The sequence below is a fragment of the Aplidium turbinatum genome, chromosome 17 (assembly GCF_918807975.1).
Source record: "Aplidium turbinatum chromosome 17, kaAplTurb1.1, whole genome shotgun sequence".
Lineage (NCBI taxonomy): Eukaryota > Metazoa > Chordata > Ascidiacea > Aplousobranchia > Polyclinidae > Aplidium > Aplidium turbinatum.
Window position 1 is genome coordinate 17,198,499 of NC_137488.1, and position 19,977 is coordinate 17,218,475.

The 19,977-nt window shown below is 39.5% G+C and overlaps 1 protein-coding gene across 2 annotated transcripts; it reads left to right on the top strand.

Moving 5' to 3' along the window:
• Window positions 1-898: 898 nt before the first annotated feature.
• LOC145786756 (rho GTPase-activating protein 18-like) lies at window positions 899-17,835 on the top strand. 2 transcript variants are annotated; one of them, XM_082598489.1, is made up of 18 exons: window positions 899-1,630; window positions 2,043-2,125; window positions 2,730-2,876; window positions 3,526-3,719; window positions 4,046-4,165; window positions 5,287-5,503; window positions 7,159-8,163; window positions 9,634-9,740; window positions 9,816-9,907; window positions 10,168-10,289; window positions 10,685-10,872; window positions 12,861-13,026; window positions 13,627-13,826; window positions 14,108-14,224; window positions 14,767-14,829; window positions 15,603-15,674; window positions 15,929-16,083; window positions 16,533-17,835. In XM_082598489.1, exons 1-18 carry the CDS (start codon window positions 1,434-1,436, stop codon window positions 16,678-16,680), a joined length of 3,393 nt encoding a protein of 1,130 aa, XP_082454615.1. In that variant the 5' UTR covers window positions 899-1,433; the 3' UTR covers window positions 16,681-17,835. The 2 variants fall into 2 exon arrangements, with proteins under 2 accessions (XP_082454615.1, XP_082454616.1); XM_082598490.1 differs by lacking the exon at window positions 7,159-8,163.
• Window positions 17,836-19,977: the final 2,142 nt, after the last annotated feature.

Here is a 19,977-nt window from a genome sequence, read left to right on the forward strand (position 1 = left end):
TTCATTGACTACTACCAATTAACTTTATGTTTCTTATTCTACACATTTGGAAAAGTAGCAGCTATTTGGTAGCAGTAGCAGCAAATTGTTACCAAGATGCGATGTTTAGACTGGAACTGTGATCAGTTTCATACATGTAAAATTATTATGTGATTGAGACACAATTTAAAAAAAGACACTCAAAGATCTCCTGTGAACATCAATTTAACGAATAAATTCTATCTGTGCTTATAGCGCACAGTCGCACACCCCACTTTACTTAATTTTAACACTCGTTTATCTCCCGTGACCAAAGACAATCCGCTCCTTTGGCACCCACGGGAATAACCCTCGAGGACGTCCTAAGAAGCGTTGGCTCGACAACATCCCGGAACGTCTGCGATTGGAAGATTTTGTGTCGGTCGACTCTCAAGACCGGGTGGTATGGGGAAATGCCATCAGACAAAGTAGGCATTTGTTGGCGTCCAACCTTAACTATGCGGGGAACGAGAGACGTTAAATCGTATTGATAGAGAGACATTGATTAAATGGCTGCAGATTTGAAAGGACAGGTTTTACTAGCTGGAATGTTATGAAAGCAACTGGTTTTTCATCAATTATTAAAGAAGGGATATTGATGGTATCATTCGTCAAGCTCAAGATTTATGATGCTGTTCGGCGTGAAAGTCTTTTTTTTTTTTTTCAATAAATTGCGTTGGAGGTAGGTTTTTATTGATTACGTGTTATCTCAACTCTACACCAACACGTAGACTAAACAAAATATTCTATATATTGATTGCAAATGGGATTTAAATCAATGTATTAACATGAAATATATGGAAAAGTTCCTACATCACCTAATTTTAATTTCGAGAGAAAAGATTCAGTAGTTTGGACGGAAGAGTACTCGACCGATCACATTGAAATATTTAGTTTGTGAAAAACGATTAAGGCAGCATCAAAACAGAAAACCGTGTCCAGCTACAAAACATTTTTTTATGGTTGCAACGTCGCTGAAATGCAATTAAGCTACTTTTTCTATGCAAAAGCGTGACCTCTTGTAGTCGGGATGCCGCAAATCATATGCTTCAAATACTGTAGATATCAATTTAGTAGCTACTTGTTTTTTTGCAATTGAAAAGCTCTTAGTTGTGTTTTTGCTTGTTGCTACATACCGTAGTGGCCATACCAGGTAATTAATCAATTACGTTGTTGCGCAATTTGTTTACGGGATTATTTCAATTGGCTTACACCAATCTGTTCATTTCAAACAGTTCTCAGAGTGTCTTGATTGATGTATTTTTTACACGTTATACACTACAGTGTTCTATATCTCTTTCAGAAAGTTCGAATAAGGACAAATTGTGTTCGGTAACTTAACTTCATTGACTTACTTTCATTATGATGTGTAAATTTGCAAGTTTACACACTTTTGTAAAGACTGCTCAGTTCTCATGATGAGTAACTACGCAAAAGACAATTGGGGGGGTAGCAAGAAACCTTCAAGTACTTCGAACAGCTCAAGAAACGAGTACCCTGCATCTGAACAGCTGCATTCCTATAGAAGACCTCTACAAAAATCTCCTGCTGTTTCATTAAACAAACCATCGAGGAAGTCTGCTGATAGCCTAGACAGCGGGATATATTCAAGGTGATTGTTCAAAAAAAACAAACATTGCACTAACTGGTTTACGTCTACCGACTTCGAGATAGAAATGCTAATATAACAGCGCCTGGATGGGGCAACGTGACTGCTACCACATACGCAAGATGGGTATGCCGCTTACTTGCCTAGATTGCTTAAAGCGTCATCACAATGATGGTACAGAGCCAGCAACTGTAGTCTCTAGCAGGTTTCATTAAATTCGTTAATTTGTAAATGCCAGCTCATCTTTAATATGGTGAACTGCTGTAACGTAAGTTTAATGTTATTACATTGGACTTGGGAAACTTTACCACAGTAGCAACAAAACGCCACCATGGTTATGTCGTTTTGTCAGCAGTTTTGAAAATCTGTTTCAAACTTGAATCTGATGTTCCGGTATTTGATTTATTATTGGCAGGCAAAAATCGTGTGGCTCAATGGACAGCTTGGAAAGCAACGAAAGTGGATTTAATGGCAACGGGCCTGCTGATGATTCTATTGGTACGGTATTGACATTTTTTTCTTTGTTAAAGTAACTTTGATTCATTTGCAATATAAAAAATACAATCCAAAAGACAAAAAGTAAAATCATGATTATAGCAGCGCTTCGAAAACTAAACTGTCTTCATCTTTCATCGGAAAACAATTAACTTCAGCTTTTTCTGCAGCATGAGCTTAGTTGCTGCATGTTGAGCTCTATTTTTAGTCAGATTGTCTACACGTTCAAACTATGCTTGTATTAAGATTATGATTCGTTACATGCTTATGGTTGTAACTACATACTTGAGCGTATTAAAGTAATAGAGAAAACTACAAATGTCATGAAGTTTGCAATCTATTGAGTTTCGCTTTTAGCAGCATGATCGTTGTTTATTTCACATGTGTAGGTACAAACGACCTGTTTTAGCTTGACGCCGCGGGTTCGCTGCAGTAGGGAAACTGTATTTCGGAAGCTCGTGACAACGCTACTACCACAGCGAACCCGCAGTATTAGAGAAAAGCAGGTCGTTTGTATCTACATTTGTGAAATCCTAATATATAGTTGCCCTTTTTTAATCTTAAACAATCTTGTTACTTTAACTTCAACCATATAATGTTTTTAAAGATTTATCATCATCAGATGAAATGTTGCCTCCACTCCCAATCAACCAGTATGAGGATTACTTAAGAGAACTTCAGGATATCAGGCAAAGCGTGATTATAAGGAGCGGCGAAGATGACCAACATCGTATGGCCAGAAGTGATTCCGGGGGTTAGTGAGGTTCCAACAATTCCCAGACAGCACATTAGTCGTTTTTTACATTGAATTAACGTCTGCAGAAGTTGAATCAATGTAAAAGATGACTGATTTGCTGCCAGGGTTGTGACACTTTAATGTTCCGTATTTCACCACTTCTTACAACCAGCTAAGATATTTAGTAAAAATAAGAGGTCTTGGCTGCTGTGCCTGGATGTAACAACGTGATATGCGGCTGCCTCAAACGCAAGAAGAAAAAGAAGTCTGCATTTTGCAGATTATAAACAACAGAAAACTGGACCTGCATATCACAATACACTGCGCAATTTGCGCCAGTGTGGTGCAATCTGGTGGCAAAATACGCCTAACTAAACTAAATCCCTACATTTTTGTGATACTTTTGCTTTTTTACCCCGTTAACCACACACGTATTGACCAAAGCGCAAAGGTTGTAAAGTTATCAGCGCGATAGATGTTAAATTTGGAAATTTTGTTTTTGGATGTTATCCAAATCTGCTGTTCAAACTTGTGAATATTAAACGCAAATAGAGGCTGTCATATAAATTTGTATGTCTTCCATGTATGTTTTTATAGCCTACTTATTAAAGTTAATATTTTATAGTTTGTTGCCATATGCTCAAACTATTGCGTTTTTATCCCACAGAAGACCAAGATGACGATCTGGAAGACGATTGGCTGCGCAAGGCAGGCTTATCAGATCTCGTTATGACGTCACCGAACATGATGACGTCAGACGGACTGCCCACTGACATGTCGTCGATGACCATGCTATCGACGCTGACGCGGCCCCAACGGGAAGCAGTCTTGAAACGGATCACCTCCTTTAACGTTGCACAGGTAGCCTACGAGGCGATACTAGAGTATTCAAAATTTCTAATGTATGTGCGACATAATGATTAAGATGTCGATTCAACAGGCAGTGTTTTAAAAGTCAGAGTATGTCTAGCTTTTGTTATCGTTTCAAGTATATTAAGAAGTGATTTGACTGTTTCTACTTTGTCTTAATTGAAGCGATGTGTATTCAGCAATCAGCATACTCGGCAGCAAGTAATTCTTGTTCCAACACTAATGTACCACTTTCCGGCTTTTGTTTCACCGTAGGCTAAGTCACTATGCAGGCTATCAACTTTTAAAATCGTTACGTTTTAACTTTTCGCCTTCAGAAAACAAAGAAGCGACCCAAGCCTGCCATTACGTCAATATTTCCTACTGTCGATACATCCCCTGCAACCACTCCTGAAGACGGAAGCAATCCACTTGGGTCGAAGTTGATTTCAGAAAAGGTACCACATAGTTTCACCATCTAAGCCTTGGCTTATCTTTGCGCTCACAATTCTTACTGCTGCCGTGAATTTTGCATGACGAAAGTATCAAAATGCTTAGCAATAGGGAACTATGGCCTACCTGTGTATTCATGGTCACACAACCATTACAAAACACTTCAGTGTTTCGACATTTGCAGGGCATTTCCGCATACCTTAACTAGCAAATGACTTTTCTACAAACATTAAAGCGCAAGCGAGGAACTCGTTTAAAATTACACGTTTTCAAGACGAACTTACGCCTATGCAATATTTTTCACGTTTACTTGAATTTTTATATACTTGAATTAAGAAATGAGACGACATGTAGATGTTTAAATAAGAAAAAACAGTCAATTAAAATTTAGACTGTAAAAACATTCCACCAAACTCACTCAATGTCATATGGAAATTTGTAATTGTAGCTTCACCTCAAGCCAGTTTTGTTCAAATATTGTTTGAAAAATATTTTACACTTTCTTTGTTGTGTTTGTTCAATTTGTTTACATTTAAAACAAGACGCTATCATTCATTTCATGAAGTATGATGCAGTCAAAAATCGTGACAACTTTTCGTTTGTTGGTTACAGCACAAACACGTAATATGCTCTGTATAGAAAACTGTTTGCTGCGCCTACCGGATTGGTAAAAGTTTTCCTTTTTGCATTGTTTCAACATCTGTCGATATTGAAACGACGGAAAAAATCGCAACTTTTGTTAGCTGACTGCCTACCTGTGATGCGCTACTCCGTGCATCAATGCGTTGACGTATTGGCTCAGTTTTTCTGATAAATGTATCACCGTAGCATTTATGCTTCGACCCACAGCTCTAAGAAAGATTGTTATGAAAGCATTACAACTTTCTAAGCTTTATCGCTTTGTTTTAAAAATAAATAAATTTATTTCATTTTTCGCCAAAACTATGTTCAGGATGACAAAGGACACAGCAAAATTGTTTTAGTTTACATTGATTAAACGCCTTTAAACGTTGCATCACGGTTGCATTTATAACCAGTTTTGATAACTGGAAAAGCATCGGGATTGAAACATTCAGATAGAGTTATTTCAGTATGTCCAATAAATATTGAAATTACCTATTTACAGCGGGATAAACCCCCTGTGAAGCCAGGGTCACTTCCTCTGGAGAACCGCTTTGGAGAAGGGGGTTATCCCAGACGGTACTCAGAAACACCTAGAGTAAAAGGCTCCCCTATCACTCCCATGACCCCAGGGAGTTTGGATAGCTCCTTGAGAATGGATTATGGAGCCAAACAGCGAAGAAACGTTGTCGATTCTATTGTTGCAAGTAACCTATCAGGAGGTAAGATTGTCGGTTAAGCATTAATTTCTTGATTGAATTTTTGTTCTATGCAAAGTTAAGTCCAATTTCTTTGTGGCAGTTGAGTATAATTAAGGGACTGAATAGGAACAGATTATGCCCTGCGTTGACAGCGTGCCCTGGATGTGCAGTAGGAAGTTGTTTGACACAAGTGCTCATAAATTGATATAGCAAAGTGTCACTGGCCAACTTAACAAAATTGTACATTTTGATTGTGCTTGATTCTTCCAACGCCTGCGTAGCTCGCTTGCTTTTTTTCTGCATAATCTTGGTTTGAGCTGCCATTCAGTAAACAGCAAAAAAGTTTTTTTCCATAAGAAATTGGAGTTTTTATATCAGTATGGCCAAACACCTCATGTGAGTTTTGTGAACCTCGAAATTCTTCTAAAACCCGCATCCCGGAAGAAATGTATTTTCTATTGTAGGCTTCCTGGTGCTGTTAGCCTTGTAGTGACCGGGCATTAAAGTTTTATGATTTGTAGAAAGAATATATTCAGAAAGGATGGCGTAGTGTTTACATAGCACTTTCTAATCACAAAACGACAGCTGATATTTTTCAGTTATCAAATGTGCATTATGTGCCACGTAATAGTGGTCTGCGTTATTTAAAATCTTACAAAACTTCCTTTTGTTTAAACGGAAATGCTGACAACGAAGGTTCAACTACCTTGATTCTACTACCAAAAGATTTAACTACCTTGTACCAAAGCAGGGGTTTCCAAACTACTGACTTGGCAAACTTTTAGTAATTTGCCAAAAATTGTCGGTTAGATCAATGTCTTATCCAATATCCATGCTTAACACACAAATAAGTACCGGTACCCTAATAAGACAACTTTCACAGTGTACATTCCATGTTCCGGCCCTTTAAGTATTCATTACCAGCAATGCAGTGCTTAGCGAAACTGGAGATTTGCTTGAACAGACGAACATGTATTTATAGCAATACTTTTGACAGGGAGCCCTTACTTCAAATCCCAGTTGGACTTAATCTTGAAAAAAGTCAATTCTTTTTTTTTCTCATTAGCTACTAGGAACAGTTTGTTTTTTGTGCTTCTGGATGACACGTTGTAGTCGCTTTGTCTGGTCGTGGTTATGGACGAATGTTAAATAATGTATTTCAATGTTCTGGAATATACCTCTACCAGTGCTATTCACACATGCAGTTATCTCTATGGACTACAAGCCTATCAGGCTATCACATGACTTTTCTTTTTCTCTGACCTTCGTCATGAAAAGTTTGGAAACCCTTGCACTGAAAGCTGTGTTACGATTGTCATGAGTGCTTTTGGTCCTTCACATCAAATCGTGCAGTGTGTTGGCTTGGTTGTTTTCGCATTTCAATCGCTCACTTTTTATCGTGTACGTTTTGGATAATAAATAACATAATTTACATTAATTAAATGTATTTGCATGAGTAGCAAACTAACTATTAAGTTGATATTGCTGCGTAATATTCTCAGAATCGAAACGGTGGAAACTGTTGTTTTGGTGAACAACATATTTATTTACAATTATTCATTGGTTGGTTATGTAATACTTTCGTACCTCTAACTTTATAAACATTGACATCAGAAGATCTGCATACCTTTCCTTGTTTTGAGCATGGTGTTTAGCGGCTAAATGTTTTTCTGCAGCAAATTCGCCAGCTGTATCAACAGAGTCGGTTTCTACAACTACCCCCACTGATATTCATCCGCCTTGCAATCTATATTATGATGATTTGACCTTAACGTTACCAAGAAAACACGACTACCATCTCATTAACGAAGTGCCAGTTTCTGCCTCCATATCTATGCCGGAGCTAAACGCATTGGAACCAGACGAACTCGAATCCACCATCAGCATTCCCTCGTCACCTGACAGCTCAGTGGCTGCTTCAGGCGAGCAGCAGAACAGCCTTCCTGCCTCTCCCGTGAGACGACTGCATCCCGTCGCCGCAGATCGAAATATAAAAGCTCTCAGCGACATTTCCGATTTACAGTCACGTGATCTTCCGCCTGCTGACGTGCCCAGATTGTTGTTGAATGCTGAGAACGAACGCGACGCAAAGAAGAGCAAAAAGCCAAAGAAATCTAGAAGTCTGAAATTAAAAGCGATATCTTCAATACGCTCGATACTCGGTGACGACAATGTATTTTCGAGCTCTAACTTATCCAAAGCAGCAAATGATAACAAATCGTCCGCGTCACCCGTTCCTGTCCTCAAACAGCCAATTATAAAAACCCGTATTGAACAACAAACAGCTTCAAAGCGAATGACACAATCGCCAGAATTGAAGAACCGATTTCTACTGTCTCCGTCATTATCAATATCGGCGTTGAAGCGTCGCTCTCCCAGTAACTCTCCTCTCAAAGCTCGCAAATTGATCATACCAACTTCCCCGCCTCCTGTTCAGCCTAAAACTAAAGATGTTGTAAAGCAATCGCCACTTCATAGACTGTCATCGCTGTCTTTCTCAAGTTTCCGCTCATCACCGACTCAAACCGGTTCCTACGAAGTTAAAGCTGCTGCTACAACTCATCGCCGATCGCTGCGACGTTCCCGGTCGCTGAAAGTGAGAAAAAAGCGGCCGGTTAGCCTGGTATCCGCCAGACTGCAATCATCCAGCGATGCGTCTCAATTCAACACGAACGCTCCAAGTCTGTTGATATGCAATCATTCTTTCTGTTTGGATGTCGCACGTTTTTCTTTTCGTTCAGTTCTCTACTCTTTCAATCAATCGCACCCTTCAAACAACCATGCTTCTTATGATCGACTGAAGCAAACCTGATTTGCTTCAGAGAATGGCTGAAAGCTGGATTTCTTTGTTCCCCACCACGTCAGCCAGTTAATTGTCCCTGGTTTCTTTTACGATTATGTTCATTGTTCAGAAATAAAACAACATCGATTCGTGTTGCTCACCATGATCAGCATTTCCCCCTAATTTATCATTTAACCATTAACCATGGAATAAAAGCTTTTTTAATCCCAAGGTTTGCATCAACCAGAAAACAAACCTTGAAGTGTCTAACCTTTATAATTCTACATATTTATTTTTAGGCTTGCCAATACCGTCAACGTGATTATGTTTTCAAACTAAAATACTAATCCCACCATAGAATCAACAGTCAACACCTTATAGTAGCTTTGTGTGATGTTTGCTTGCTTGATTTGCTTGTTTCTGATGGTTTTCTAACGGATCAATTCGCTTATTATTTCATTGCTATGTTTCAAATTTGCGTGCTGCTAAACCAGTCAATATCCTTTTGTTATCGGTTAAACTACATTAGTTTACTGAGTCTGTAGTTGAGAAAGTCTTGTTTTTTTTTCCAATAGCTCAGAAAAGAGATTTACCAAGTTATCATGGCATGCTAAATTTGTCATCGACAGACAATGCAAGACTTAAGTTGGAGTGCCCTGATTGAGATTCTTATTTCATGATTTAAAAATTAAATACGTGAATTCAAAAAGGGTCCAATTCCATTTTTTTCAAATTTCAATTTTGTACTTTTTCAATTCCTTTTAATGTCTTCCAAATGTTACCTAAAAAAACGACCAATGTTTTTCAAAGGCTCAACTCCAGCTGTTAGTGTGTGTTTTTGTGTTTTTCAAAAGGCTCAAAGTCTCCAAGTGTTTTTCGAAGGCTCAACTCCAGCTGTTAGTGTTAGGCTTCAACTTTTCCATGGTTTCTTCACAGAATCTTCAGCGTGTGACATTTTCAGGCATAATATTTCTTACTGGTATCTCTAAGCGTGTAATCATTATCTCAATTCCACCACAAAAATAACTGGCCAAAATAAATAAAACGCATTTATCTCAAAAATATCTTTTGTAGGAAATGGGCCCTTTTTAAATTCACGTATTCAATTGCTAAAAGTAATTCTACGTCAGTACCCAAAATTTGCACTTAAAACAATATTTTTGTGCAGGAACTTAAACCTTTGGGACTTTAGCTCGATTTTTGTATTTGTATGTCAAGTGTATTTTTAATTTCAGGATGAAAATGTTTTTTTTTTTACCAGATAAATAATTCAGATAGTCAAAATGCACGGTTGGTCAACAGTGGGTGTAGATTTCAAAGTTTAAGTGATTCCTCGTTAGCGCATGACACCAGAATTATGGCTTTGCAGGTATCGAGATGCTGAGTATCAGCACAAAGAGCGACTCCTCAACGTGGCGTGACGACAGAGGGGAAATACCCACGCAGTTTACTGCTAATGACTCTGGTGGCAAGATTGTAAGTAAGACTGGTTTCAAGTAGAAAGTGATTTTTTCAAGTTTTCAACCTATTGAGTTAATTTATTTGTTTCAGCCAAAGAACTTGAGCTACAGTGAAGCAGCCAACCAAGAAAACCTTCCCAATTTTTCCCTTGTAAGAGACAGGCTTGGAATTACAAAAATAAGGCAAGTGTTGATTTATGGTGTAACTTGTAACTGTGTTGACATGTAGTACCCTGATGTCTTGTTTAGATCACACAGTCTTTTACTTTATCCCAGACAGAAAAAACGTCATTTTTACACCGATTCAACGTCTGTAGACATAAAAATGACAAAATTTGCTGTCTGAGATAAACCAATTCTTTTATAGCCGAGTGCAATCCCACAGAATCAGATGTAAACTTAATAATTTGTTGTCTATGTTTGAGATTTTAACTTTTCCGCAGTGATCTGTCCCACGTGGATATGCGGAAGGTACAGAGCCTTGCTTTGATTGAGCTGTCTGCGCTCTTTGACCTGAGAGGAATTGATCTAAAGCGACGAAAACTGGGAAAAAATAAACACAAAGGTAACCATGAGCCTCGAATTGAAGATACGCATGACAGTTGACTGTTGTTAGTTACAATGCGTTCAAGCCAACGGTATATTTTGTTCTTTGATCTTTCAAGACAACATTGCCTTACCATAATATTTAGGTTACTTAATATCATTACTTGGTGCCATTTCTTTTGACGTCACAGGGGGTCCTTGTTGTTGTCGACGTCAAGCTCAGAGTTGTGGGTCTAAAAACTTCACTCGTTGAAACAGTAAATTTTTTTTTATTTTTTACACCTCACGTGTTCATAGAGGGGATTACCATAGATATGTCACAGAACTCGCTTCGACAGAAATTGCACGCTTTTAAGGTTATTAAATCGTTGAGTTGTAAAATTTAATTCAAGTATTCCAACTATACTGGCGCAGAAACTGGAGCATTTGGGACAGCACTTACTACCATGGTGGAGTGGGACAGGAAAAGAACCGGGAATGAAAACTGTCGGGTTCCTTTGGTCTTAACCGAGATTATAGACTTCCTCGAGAGCAATGCATTGCAGGCGGAAGGGATTCTAAGAAAGTCAGGCTCTGCAGCCAGGACAAAATTGCTGAAGCAGGTATGGTACAATCAAAGGAAATGCTTCGCCAGCAGAACACCCATTTGAGCGTATACTTGTTTTAATATACTGTGCGTTTAACACCATTTCAACATTCAACAGGGAATACACGCCTCAGCCTTATGGCTGTGACTTGTTTGTTTAACTTATCACTGCAACGAACATACGCGCCGACTTCCGGGGGGGCCGGGGGGCGGCGCCCCCCGTAAACTTATGGCTGAGGGGCAACAAAAATGGTTATTACAAATGGTGTTTCAAAGATAAAACACTTCGCGAAAGAGATTTAGATTATTTAAACGGACTTAAAGAATGCCGAAAGCGAAAAATAGCCTACGTTGCTCTTCCCCGCAAAACAGCAGCTGATCGCATGAGTTTCTCATACGGTATTGAAGTTTCAAAGTAGACGATTACGCTGCTGGAATAGTCACGTAACTATTCACAGCAATATTAAGTAAACCAGCTAAATTAGACGCGCTAATTGAGAATTAAATCGAAAACTGATAAAAGAAAAGAAAAGGATATTGCCTGCATTAACGACGTCTTTTACCGCTATTATCACCTAGCCAACCTGACATCATTGTTTTATGCGGCCGCTAAGGTTTGACATCGACTTCAACGATCATGGAATGTTACGTAATAAGAACGATTATATCCTATACGCAAAAATAAAAAAAATCGATCTCTTAAAACAGCTCTTTCCGCTGTTTTGTCTCGTGAGCTTTGCATATTGCTCAACAAGTGCATAAAGTTTAGAATTGACAAGAAATCATTAAATTTGAAAATTAAGTTTGAATCACTGCAAATAAACGTATTCAAAACTTTTAATTCGGCCGACACCATTTCAAACTCCGTAATCTACGTCGGCAATGATTTTGCAGCAGTAAAATGCGTTCGTTTTGAAAACTGTCGAGCTGGAGACAACAGCTTGTCCCATGTATAAGTTGAACCTGTCTTTTTGAGGTAAAAATCACTTGCGAACATCTCGACCTATAATCGAGTATATACGGGATTCGATAAAAGACTATAAAGACTTTCGATAAAAAACATAAGAGAAAACACTTCGTCTTTGTTAGCGCTTTGAAGGTAAGTAATTAGCAAAACGAGGTTAATAAAACTGATAGCGGGTTTCCACTCTGCTTAAAATCATGATTTTTAGCGTTTTATTTCGATAACTTCGCTGTCTTGATCGTTGTTATTCGCTCGCACGAAAAGGAAATGAATCGGCTTGTTTTCCAACTGTTCCAATTATGAGCTAACAATATCAAAATTTTTATGACTGGGCGTACTGCATGCGTAAAACTAATCGTTTCAAGCAGCGGTTCTAATAAATTCGGTTAGCGACTTAGGTGTCAATGTAAACAAGACGGTAAGCTTAATCAAAGACTATTTTAATTGAGTAAAATAACGTTATGGTTATGACGTCATCACCTTTTTCGCCCCCCAAGGTTTTTTGAAAAGTCGGCGCCTATGGCAACGAATACCAATGGGAAAACTGACGTAAAATCTTGGTCATAAATAATTTACAAACTATGTGCTTGAATGTTGAAATTTCAGTCGACGAAAAAAACTTAATTATTTTCACATCTGTCGTTGGCCGCCATGATTTGGCACTGTTTATTTGTACATTTAAAGGGTGTTAGCACCTGCACGACCCTCGTATGAGCATCGGTTCCACACCCATTTAGAGCATGCGGCTGTGTCTTCAGCAAGACATTAAATGACATGCTTGAGAGTGGACACGAATGATGGATTCCTTGCCTTCCAATCCCAAAGTTTTTTAGCTGCTATTTGCGGGTGTTGGCGCCGCATTAAAATTCTCACTCATTCTTTCCTTGCAATTCAGCCCAAGCTTTAAGATTGTAGAGTCCAGATGGGGCCGCAGATAGTGTTCACGCGGGCCACACATTAGATATCGCTAAGTCTAAATCTTTTAATACCAGGCCTAAGTTTGGGTGCGACAATTAAAACAATCAATTTATGCGCTTCAGGACATAGAAGCAAGATTTGGTTGCAACGCATCAGCCGCCTCCAACTCGCAAGTGTGGTCGGATGCCCGCTCTCACGACGTGGCCGCGTTATTGAAGCAATTCCTTCGAGAGCTGCCAGACCCACTGCTGACCACTGAATATATCGACGCCTTCCAGTCATGTGGACGTGAGTATGAGTGGTATTTACACGAAGTAACATTGTGCATACACGTTAGTGAGCTTCGCATTTTCTTGACAGCCGTGGCAGTAAATAGCCTGGGATCTGATGGATTTTCTGATTGTTATTTAAATCGTTAATTCCATAGGGTGTCGGTATAGACGCTGTTTTGTTACACTAATTCTTGTTTCCGCTCAGTAATCATAAACTGGCACAATTTGCTTGTGAAGCGTTGAGAGCAACGTTATATGAAAACACACATTGTTGTTCTAACTTCACCGTGAACCACACACGTATGTAACACGACAGTGGGATGATGATGATAACAGTGGCAGGCGTTATGGCATGACAGTAAACATTGTGACGATTATATATTGTTTGTTTGTTCGTTTTTCATATCTTTATCCTGCATTGCGGGAAAGCGGACTTGAGCGCTATGCATCGGTGTACGCCTTCCGACGTACACCTGACCCACGCTGCAGCCGACGGCAATGTCTGTTTCCGGTTGTTTACTCTACTTATGACTTAAATTTGGTACTACCCATTACTCGAAATCGATCGCTGGGTAGAGGCATATATAGGTCAATGCTCATTGTTATTTATTTTCAGTGATACCCGACCGAAAAGAGCAACTGCAAGCTCTCAATCTTCTCATTATCCTCCTCAATGAGGTCCATCGGGACTCATTAAAACTCCTCCTGAAGTTTTTATCCCAGGTGGTCGTCAATGAGGAGACAAACAAGATGTCACTGAACAATGTTGCGATGATAACAGCTCCGAACTTGTTTATATGTGGGAGGAAGAGCAAGGTGAGACAGTTTGTTGATGGTCAATAACAAATGAGGAAATCTACCACCTCTACTGTTACGCACAAGCTGGGAAGTGTTCTCACCCTTGTTCTCGCACAACTTTTGGTGGGTCCCATTGTGCAGCACAGCTCTCCGTTTAGCGGCACCTAGAAACAGCAACACTTTAAGATTAAGGAACTGCACCAGTGGTTTAATTCCCAACACCGTACGCGTATGCAAAGTCACCAAGTTGATATCTACCAATCACTATTGAGATGTGACGCTTTTATTGTTGTTTTCAGAAAGAGAACACCACATCACAAGACTTGAAACACGCCGCCGGTACCTCAAACATAGTCAGGATCTTGATCAAATACCACAAGCTCTTGTGGACTATCCCTGCCTTTATGCTCACGCAGGTATGCTTTATATTTATGTCTTCAAAGCAGGGCTGTGGACCTTACCCGCCCGACTTCATTGTCCGCTTCTGAGTAACCGTGGAATTCGGAAGTCTAAGATTTCGTGCATGTTTCAAACCACAGTATAACAATGTAAAAATTAACACGTCCAGCTAATAAACCGATTCTTTTACATTAATTCAACGTTTAAAGACGTTGAATCAATGGAAAAAGCTTGATCTGTTGACTGGACAGGAAGCACGTCAATGTTGTCACGTTGTAGTGACTCAGCTCACAGTTTTGTGAATGTTTTTGTGATGCCATTTGACAATATTTCTATTTGTACTGACCTTTGACTACGTTGCACAAACACAGCATGTTTTCTCAATAGAATATTGCAGTGAAGGTTAAGCAATTGCTTGAACCCATACAACAAAATACGTTTGCAGACGTTGAATCAATGTAAAATGACGGATATTGCTGTCTGGAAACCCTAGCTTTAAGGCTTGGACAGGGTATTTTTGTTGGACATATCGCCAATTGCACTTACACTTTGCTTTCAGGTTCGACATATGAACAGCGCTGAAATAAGCAGCAAAAAGCAGCAGAATACCTCAAAGGAAAAGGTTGGTTAATTGGTTATATTGCCTCTTAATCTTTTATTTTTTAAGTACCAGATTTGGGCTCGGGTGCGGCCGAACTTTTCACTGACTCTCATCATTGTCTTTGATGAAGCAAGGGTTTCGTGGCTCATAAAAGCGAAACTTAATCAGTTGCTGTTATTTTTTCTACTCAAAAAGGAAAACTGGTCGCGATTGACAAGCCTGTTGCGAATTCATTCCAGTTAACGAAGTTGATACATTTTACATTGTTCGATACAATGTCTGCAGACGTTGAAACGCAAACACCAATTTTACTAGCTGAGTCATCCCACCCAAGCACCCTTGCGTATGCCACTTTTCAGATTTTATGAAAAGCTGTCAAAATGTACCTTATGTTGTACAAGGAAGGAACTCCATGCTTTAACTCATTATTTAAAACCTTAGTTGCGCCTGCGGCTCTGCTCTTCCAAAAGTAATCCTGATTAAATTATTTTAACCAGGTGAATTTTGGTGTGTTAAAATCAGTGACTTTACGAATCCTTTAAAAAAATTTCCACGTAGACCTCGCTGACCCAGCTTTTTAACTTTTTAATGTGTAGACAACTTTCTCACTATTGAAATACTTTAGCAAAATGTACTGTACATAGAAAGTATCTTGATGTAAGTTGTTTTCAAACGCCATGAACTAGATGGCGATATTGCTCACTCGGGATTGGGCTTCATTGACCGCCTCTTTGTGGAAACAAACAACTCTATGATCAGATAAGGAACATGTTTTAAATGATTTCTTTACTTAGGCAAAGAAGAAAAAGTCCAAGAAAGACACGAGCAAGAAACAAACTTCTCAAGATGACTCCCAACCGTTTGATGTGAGTCAGTGGATAACACTTTGTGTTGACAATATAATACATGGGGTAGTGTGAGACACGTCATCGCTTCAGGAACTGATCCGCCTGCCATTGTCTATGGAAGGAACTCACTCCTCTTGAAACAAGGATTTGTGTGAGGGTTCCTACCATGACTACACAACAACATTAGTACTCGTTAAAAGCGCCGTTTTCAATTATATCTCATTTACTTTTCCGTCCCCGACGACGAATAAAACTTAATGTTTATTTTGCAGTACGAGACTCCCAAGGGGCTGATACGAGTCCAAGCCCCGGACATGCACCTGACGTCCATGGCCGTCCAGCTGGATGACCAACTGACCGCCGGTGACGTCATCGGGAAGTATCAGCGTCAATGCGAGAGGATGAACCTGGGTGGCACCAATGTGGCGTAAGTGGATAAGTTAGTTCGTCATGAGTAGTTTTGCTAGGTGGTTTTTATGGTATGGTTCAATCTACCAACGACATATGCGCCGAGGAGACCTGTATTTTAACCACGACCTGGATACTCAAATTGTCTTTGTACAGTCAAAGTTCGCTCAACAAGTTGCGCTTGCATGGACGGGACCACACTGTGTTGGCTTCTGAATGGCCCGTTTCTTTACCAAACACTGTAAAATTTACTTAATAAATCCACTTCACTAGAAAGTGATTTCAAAACATTGAACAAATCTAGTAAGGTTGCACGCCATAAAAAACGCCATTAAAAACACTTTTTACTATTGCTAAATCCTCTTCAGATATCCCAGCACTAGTGCCAAATCTAAGTCACTATTTGCTGAAAAGCAGTCTAAAATATTCAGAAAGACAACTCAGACTGGCAACCTCTGTTTATTGCAGCTCGGAAGTGACAAACTTCAGTCACGCGTTGTACGAAGTCGGTGGGAACATCCACGAGCGGTGCCTTGATGTGGACACCAACATGAGCGCCTTGATTAAAGTCAACCCGGAGGCTACGTGGTTTATAAGGCAGAGGACCACCAGCTGAACTGGGCAATATTTGTGTCGTCACAAGCCCATCTAATGACGTAACACGCTGTGCAGGGATCGCAGTTTGGATTTTTAAATTACAAATTTTCTTGCCACGGACAACCTCACTAGGGAGGCTTAACGAAGCCTCACTGCTCCAGTTTAATCTTAGTCCACTTTCACAGTTACATCTTAGTCCACTGTGAGCAAAAATTGGCTAAAGTTATAGACAAGTTTGTCTGTGCAGGGTACGTACAACCTCATTTCCTTCAATCGGGTTATTGGCAACATCATTGTTGCTTCAACGTTTCATTCAACTTGTATTGGCAATAAAATCTAGCAAAACTGCCACCGTTCCCTATAAAAAGGTTGCAAAGAATACTTCTCAAAAATTGTTTAATCGTTGGACTTTGTTGTATTTTTGCAAGTAAAACACTGTTTACTTTACTACCTAGGAACACTCCAGTCAGATTGCGACCACACAGCAAGGTCGCTTGACATCGAAGTGATGTGCAAGTAACACCTTTGTTAGCTGAGTCGGCACAACATGTCTGTAAAATTTTAAATTTTTTAAACTTGTCATTCCAAAATGGTAGAGTTGTAAGCAGGGCTGTGGAAAAATTTATAACTGGCCGACGCCGACTTTAGTGTTGCTACATTTTTTTTTATTTAATTTCACTTAAGTTGTGAAAGTTGCCGTTCAATTTTGATCACAAGAACAAACACTTATCTGTTAGGTAGGCTGGAGAAGATTGCAAACAAAAAATTTATTTATTGTTTTGTATTTAGTTTTTTCTAACAACCCAAACTCTACAGCCCTGGTTGTTAGGCTCTGAAAATAACCAAATTGTTTGTTGCCTTGCGCAATCACTGTATAAACAGTCGATGTTTTATGTCAATGTTGCTAATGAAATTACACGCTTTCGTTGCGTAACCATGTCTTTCTGTTGCCTTGTTTTTCGTTACGATTTTTTATTACTAGCATCGACTATTTCGTGCTGCTTACAAGCGGCTAATGCACAATGTGCAACATTAATGTGTCTATTTCAACCGCAACAAGTTTGATTTCCCAGCAAGTAAAACTGGTCCTTTTTACATCGATTCAACGGCCGCACAGTTTCTGCTGGCTGGGTTAATGTTGTTTTGTTCAATAAACTTGCTCTTTGATGTTGAACACTTATTTTTTCACTCATACCTACAATAATCTTTGCTAGCAGCGGTCAGTAGCGTAATTAGAAGTTCAACGCCCGGGAAAAATGCACACGAGGTTGATGTGCACCACACGTCAGGGCGTAGATACAGCCAGTAGCGTTGACGGGATACTTTTGGCGCTGGGCCCGAAACCTTAAGGAAACCACTGCTTATTTCGATGTAGTGCGTTTTTTTTAAAAGCGTCTTTCTTTGGGCCCCGACGATGTGGTTGGTACCGGGCTCAAAATATTCTCAACGGCCCTGGATACAGCAACACAGAAAACCGAGTGGGCGATACGTGGTACATGTCTTTGCTACACTGCAAATTGACAGTTTCCAAAGACTTTTTGTTCAAGTCCTACAATTTTGGTAGAGAGGTAATTTTCATGTCATAAATTGAAATAACAGATCTGATCTACATAGCCTACACAAAAATTGAAAAAAGAAACGCATAAGAATGAAACGGCAAGGCAGAGGAGAGGCAAAATCACATGACGCTTAATTGCCTAGGTAAAAGGTAAAGGTCCCATACTCAGATACTGAGCTTTGGGGAATGATAAGATAAGGTTCTCATTATACTAAGCCTTCAGCACTAACGAGAGTAGGGTGGCCAGTTCCTTTCTCTCGGCCGCCTTTACTTCAGCAACTACGCCCACCCAACTTATTACACTCTGGGTAGAGGTGAACGGTGTTTTTCAACAACCAGCTGAAGCCTGGAGTCGAACCAGGTTTGCATAATTGGAAAGCTAACGCCTTAACCATTGCGCCATCTCATTTGTTGCGCCAATTGCCTGGGAAAAAACACAAATCAATGACGCAAAATTACGTGAAGACATTTAGCAAATAGGAGGCGCCTGTGGCAAACAGCTGCTTATTGAGGCGAGGATTGCAAGATTTTATGAGCAAAGCCTCATGGAGTTTAGTATCAAATTCGGTGAAGCATTCATGTACAATTCTAAAAGACTCCAGGGATGGTGTATTGTTTGACAATCAAGTATATGATCTTTAATGGAACTTTTTCAGTTGAGCAGTATATTCTATATACAATACTATATGATTCTAAACGACACAAATTACACATGCAGATGCAATAACTCCCTGGATTGTGGGAGTCTTCATTGTCGGACTGAGAAAGCTTCGCATACTTGTAGGAGTTTCGAGCTCTGACGCAGGGCCGGTTACAGTGTGAAGTTTTAGAATGTTGTTTTAGAATGTTGTTTTAGAATGTTGTTTTGAATGGTTTTAGAATGTTGTCTTAGAATGTTTTAGAAAGTTTTAGAATGTTATAGTCGTCATTTTATTTACGTTGAATATATGTAACTCGTGACCAGCGTCACTACATAATCACAGTTCAGCGTTTTCTGGTACAGACGTTGGAATTGATTACCACCGCACTGCGCGTGTAATCAATTGAGCGTTCTGTACCACGTTCCTTAGTTGATTGATTTGCGTTTCTTTCTTGATATATATTGAGTTGTTTTTGTGCACATAAGTCAGTAAGTAACAAGAGGTAAATGGTTTTCTCACTTGGTTGGCTATCGCTACAATTATTATTGTTTATTTTATATTAAACGTCTGGAAATACAACAGACATTTAGCTGGCGTCGCCGGCAGGATCTTTACAGAATTTCTACAGGATTTTAGAAACATGGAGAAACTGATCGAAGTCCTACAACAACAAATTGCCAACCAAGAACGCCAGACGAAGGAGCAAATTGCCAGACAAGAAGAACGTCACCGAGAACAAGAACAACGTCACCAAGATCAGACGAAACTACAGCAACTACGAGAAATGCGAGCCCAAACTTCAAGACCACAACCAACAACAATACAACAGGTATCTTTACCTAAGTTTGTAACGTTCGATGCCACCACTGAACTGTGGGCAGACTATTGGAAGAGGTTTAACACCTTTGTAGCAGCACATTCAGTCGCACAAGACAAAATGCCGCAGGTTTTTCTCACCAATCAATCACCTACAATCTACAAAATGTTAACAAATTTGGCTGCGCAGGAAACAAACCCAAAAGAAGTCAACGATCTCACCATGACGGAAATTACAAATTACATGGCTCAACAATTCGACCCAAAACGCTTCATCGTGAGGGAGCGATTCCGTTTCTGG

Bases quoted from the DNA above. Each gene is read 5' to 3' on its own strand.
- LOC145786756 (XM_082598489.1), top strand. From the start codon at position 1,434: ATGATGAGTAACTACGCAAAAGACAATTGGGGGGGTAGCAAGAAACCT. The intron at 2,877-3,525 runs GTTAGTGAGGTT...TTTATCCCACAG, and splicing joins GGCCAGAAGTGATTCCGGGG to AAGACCAAGATGACGATCTG. The intron at 13,827-14,107 runs GTGAGACAGTTT...TGTTGTTTTCAG, and splicing joins TATGTGGGAGGAAGAGCAAG to AAAGAGAACACCACATCACA.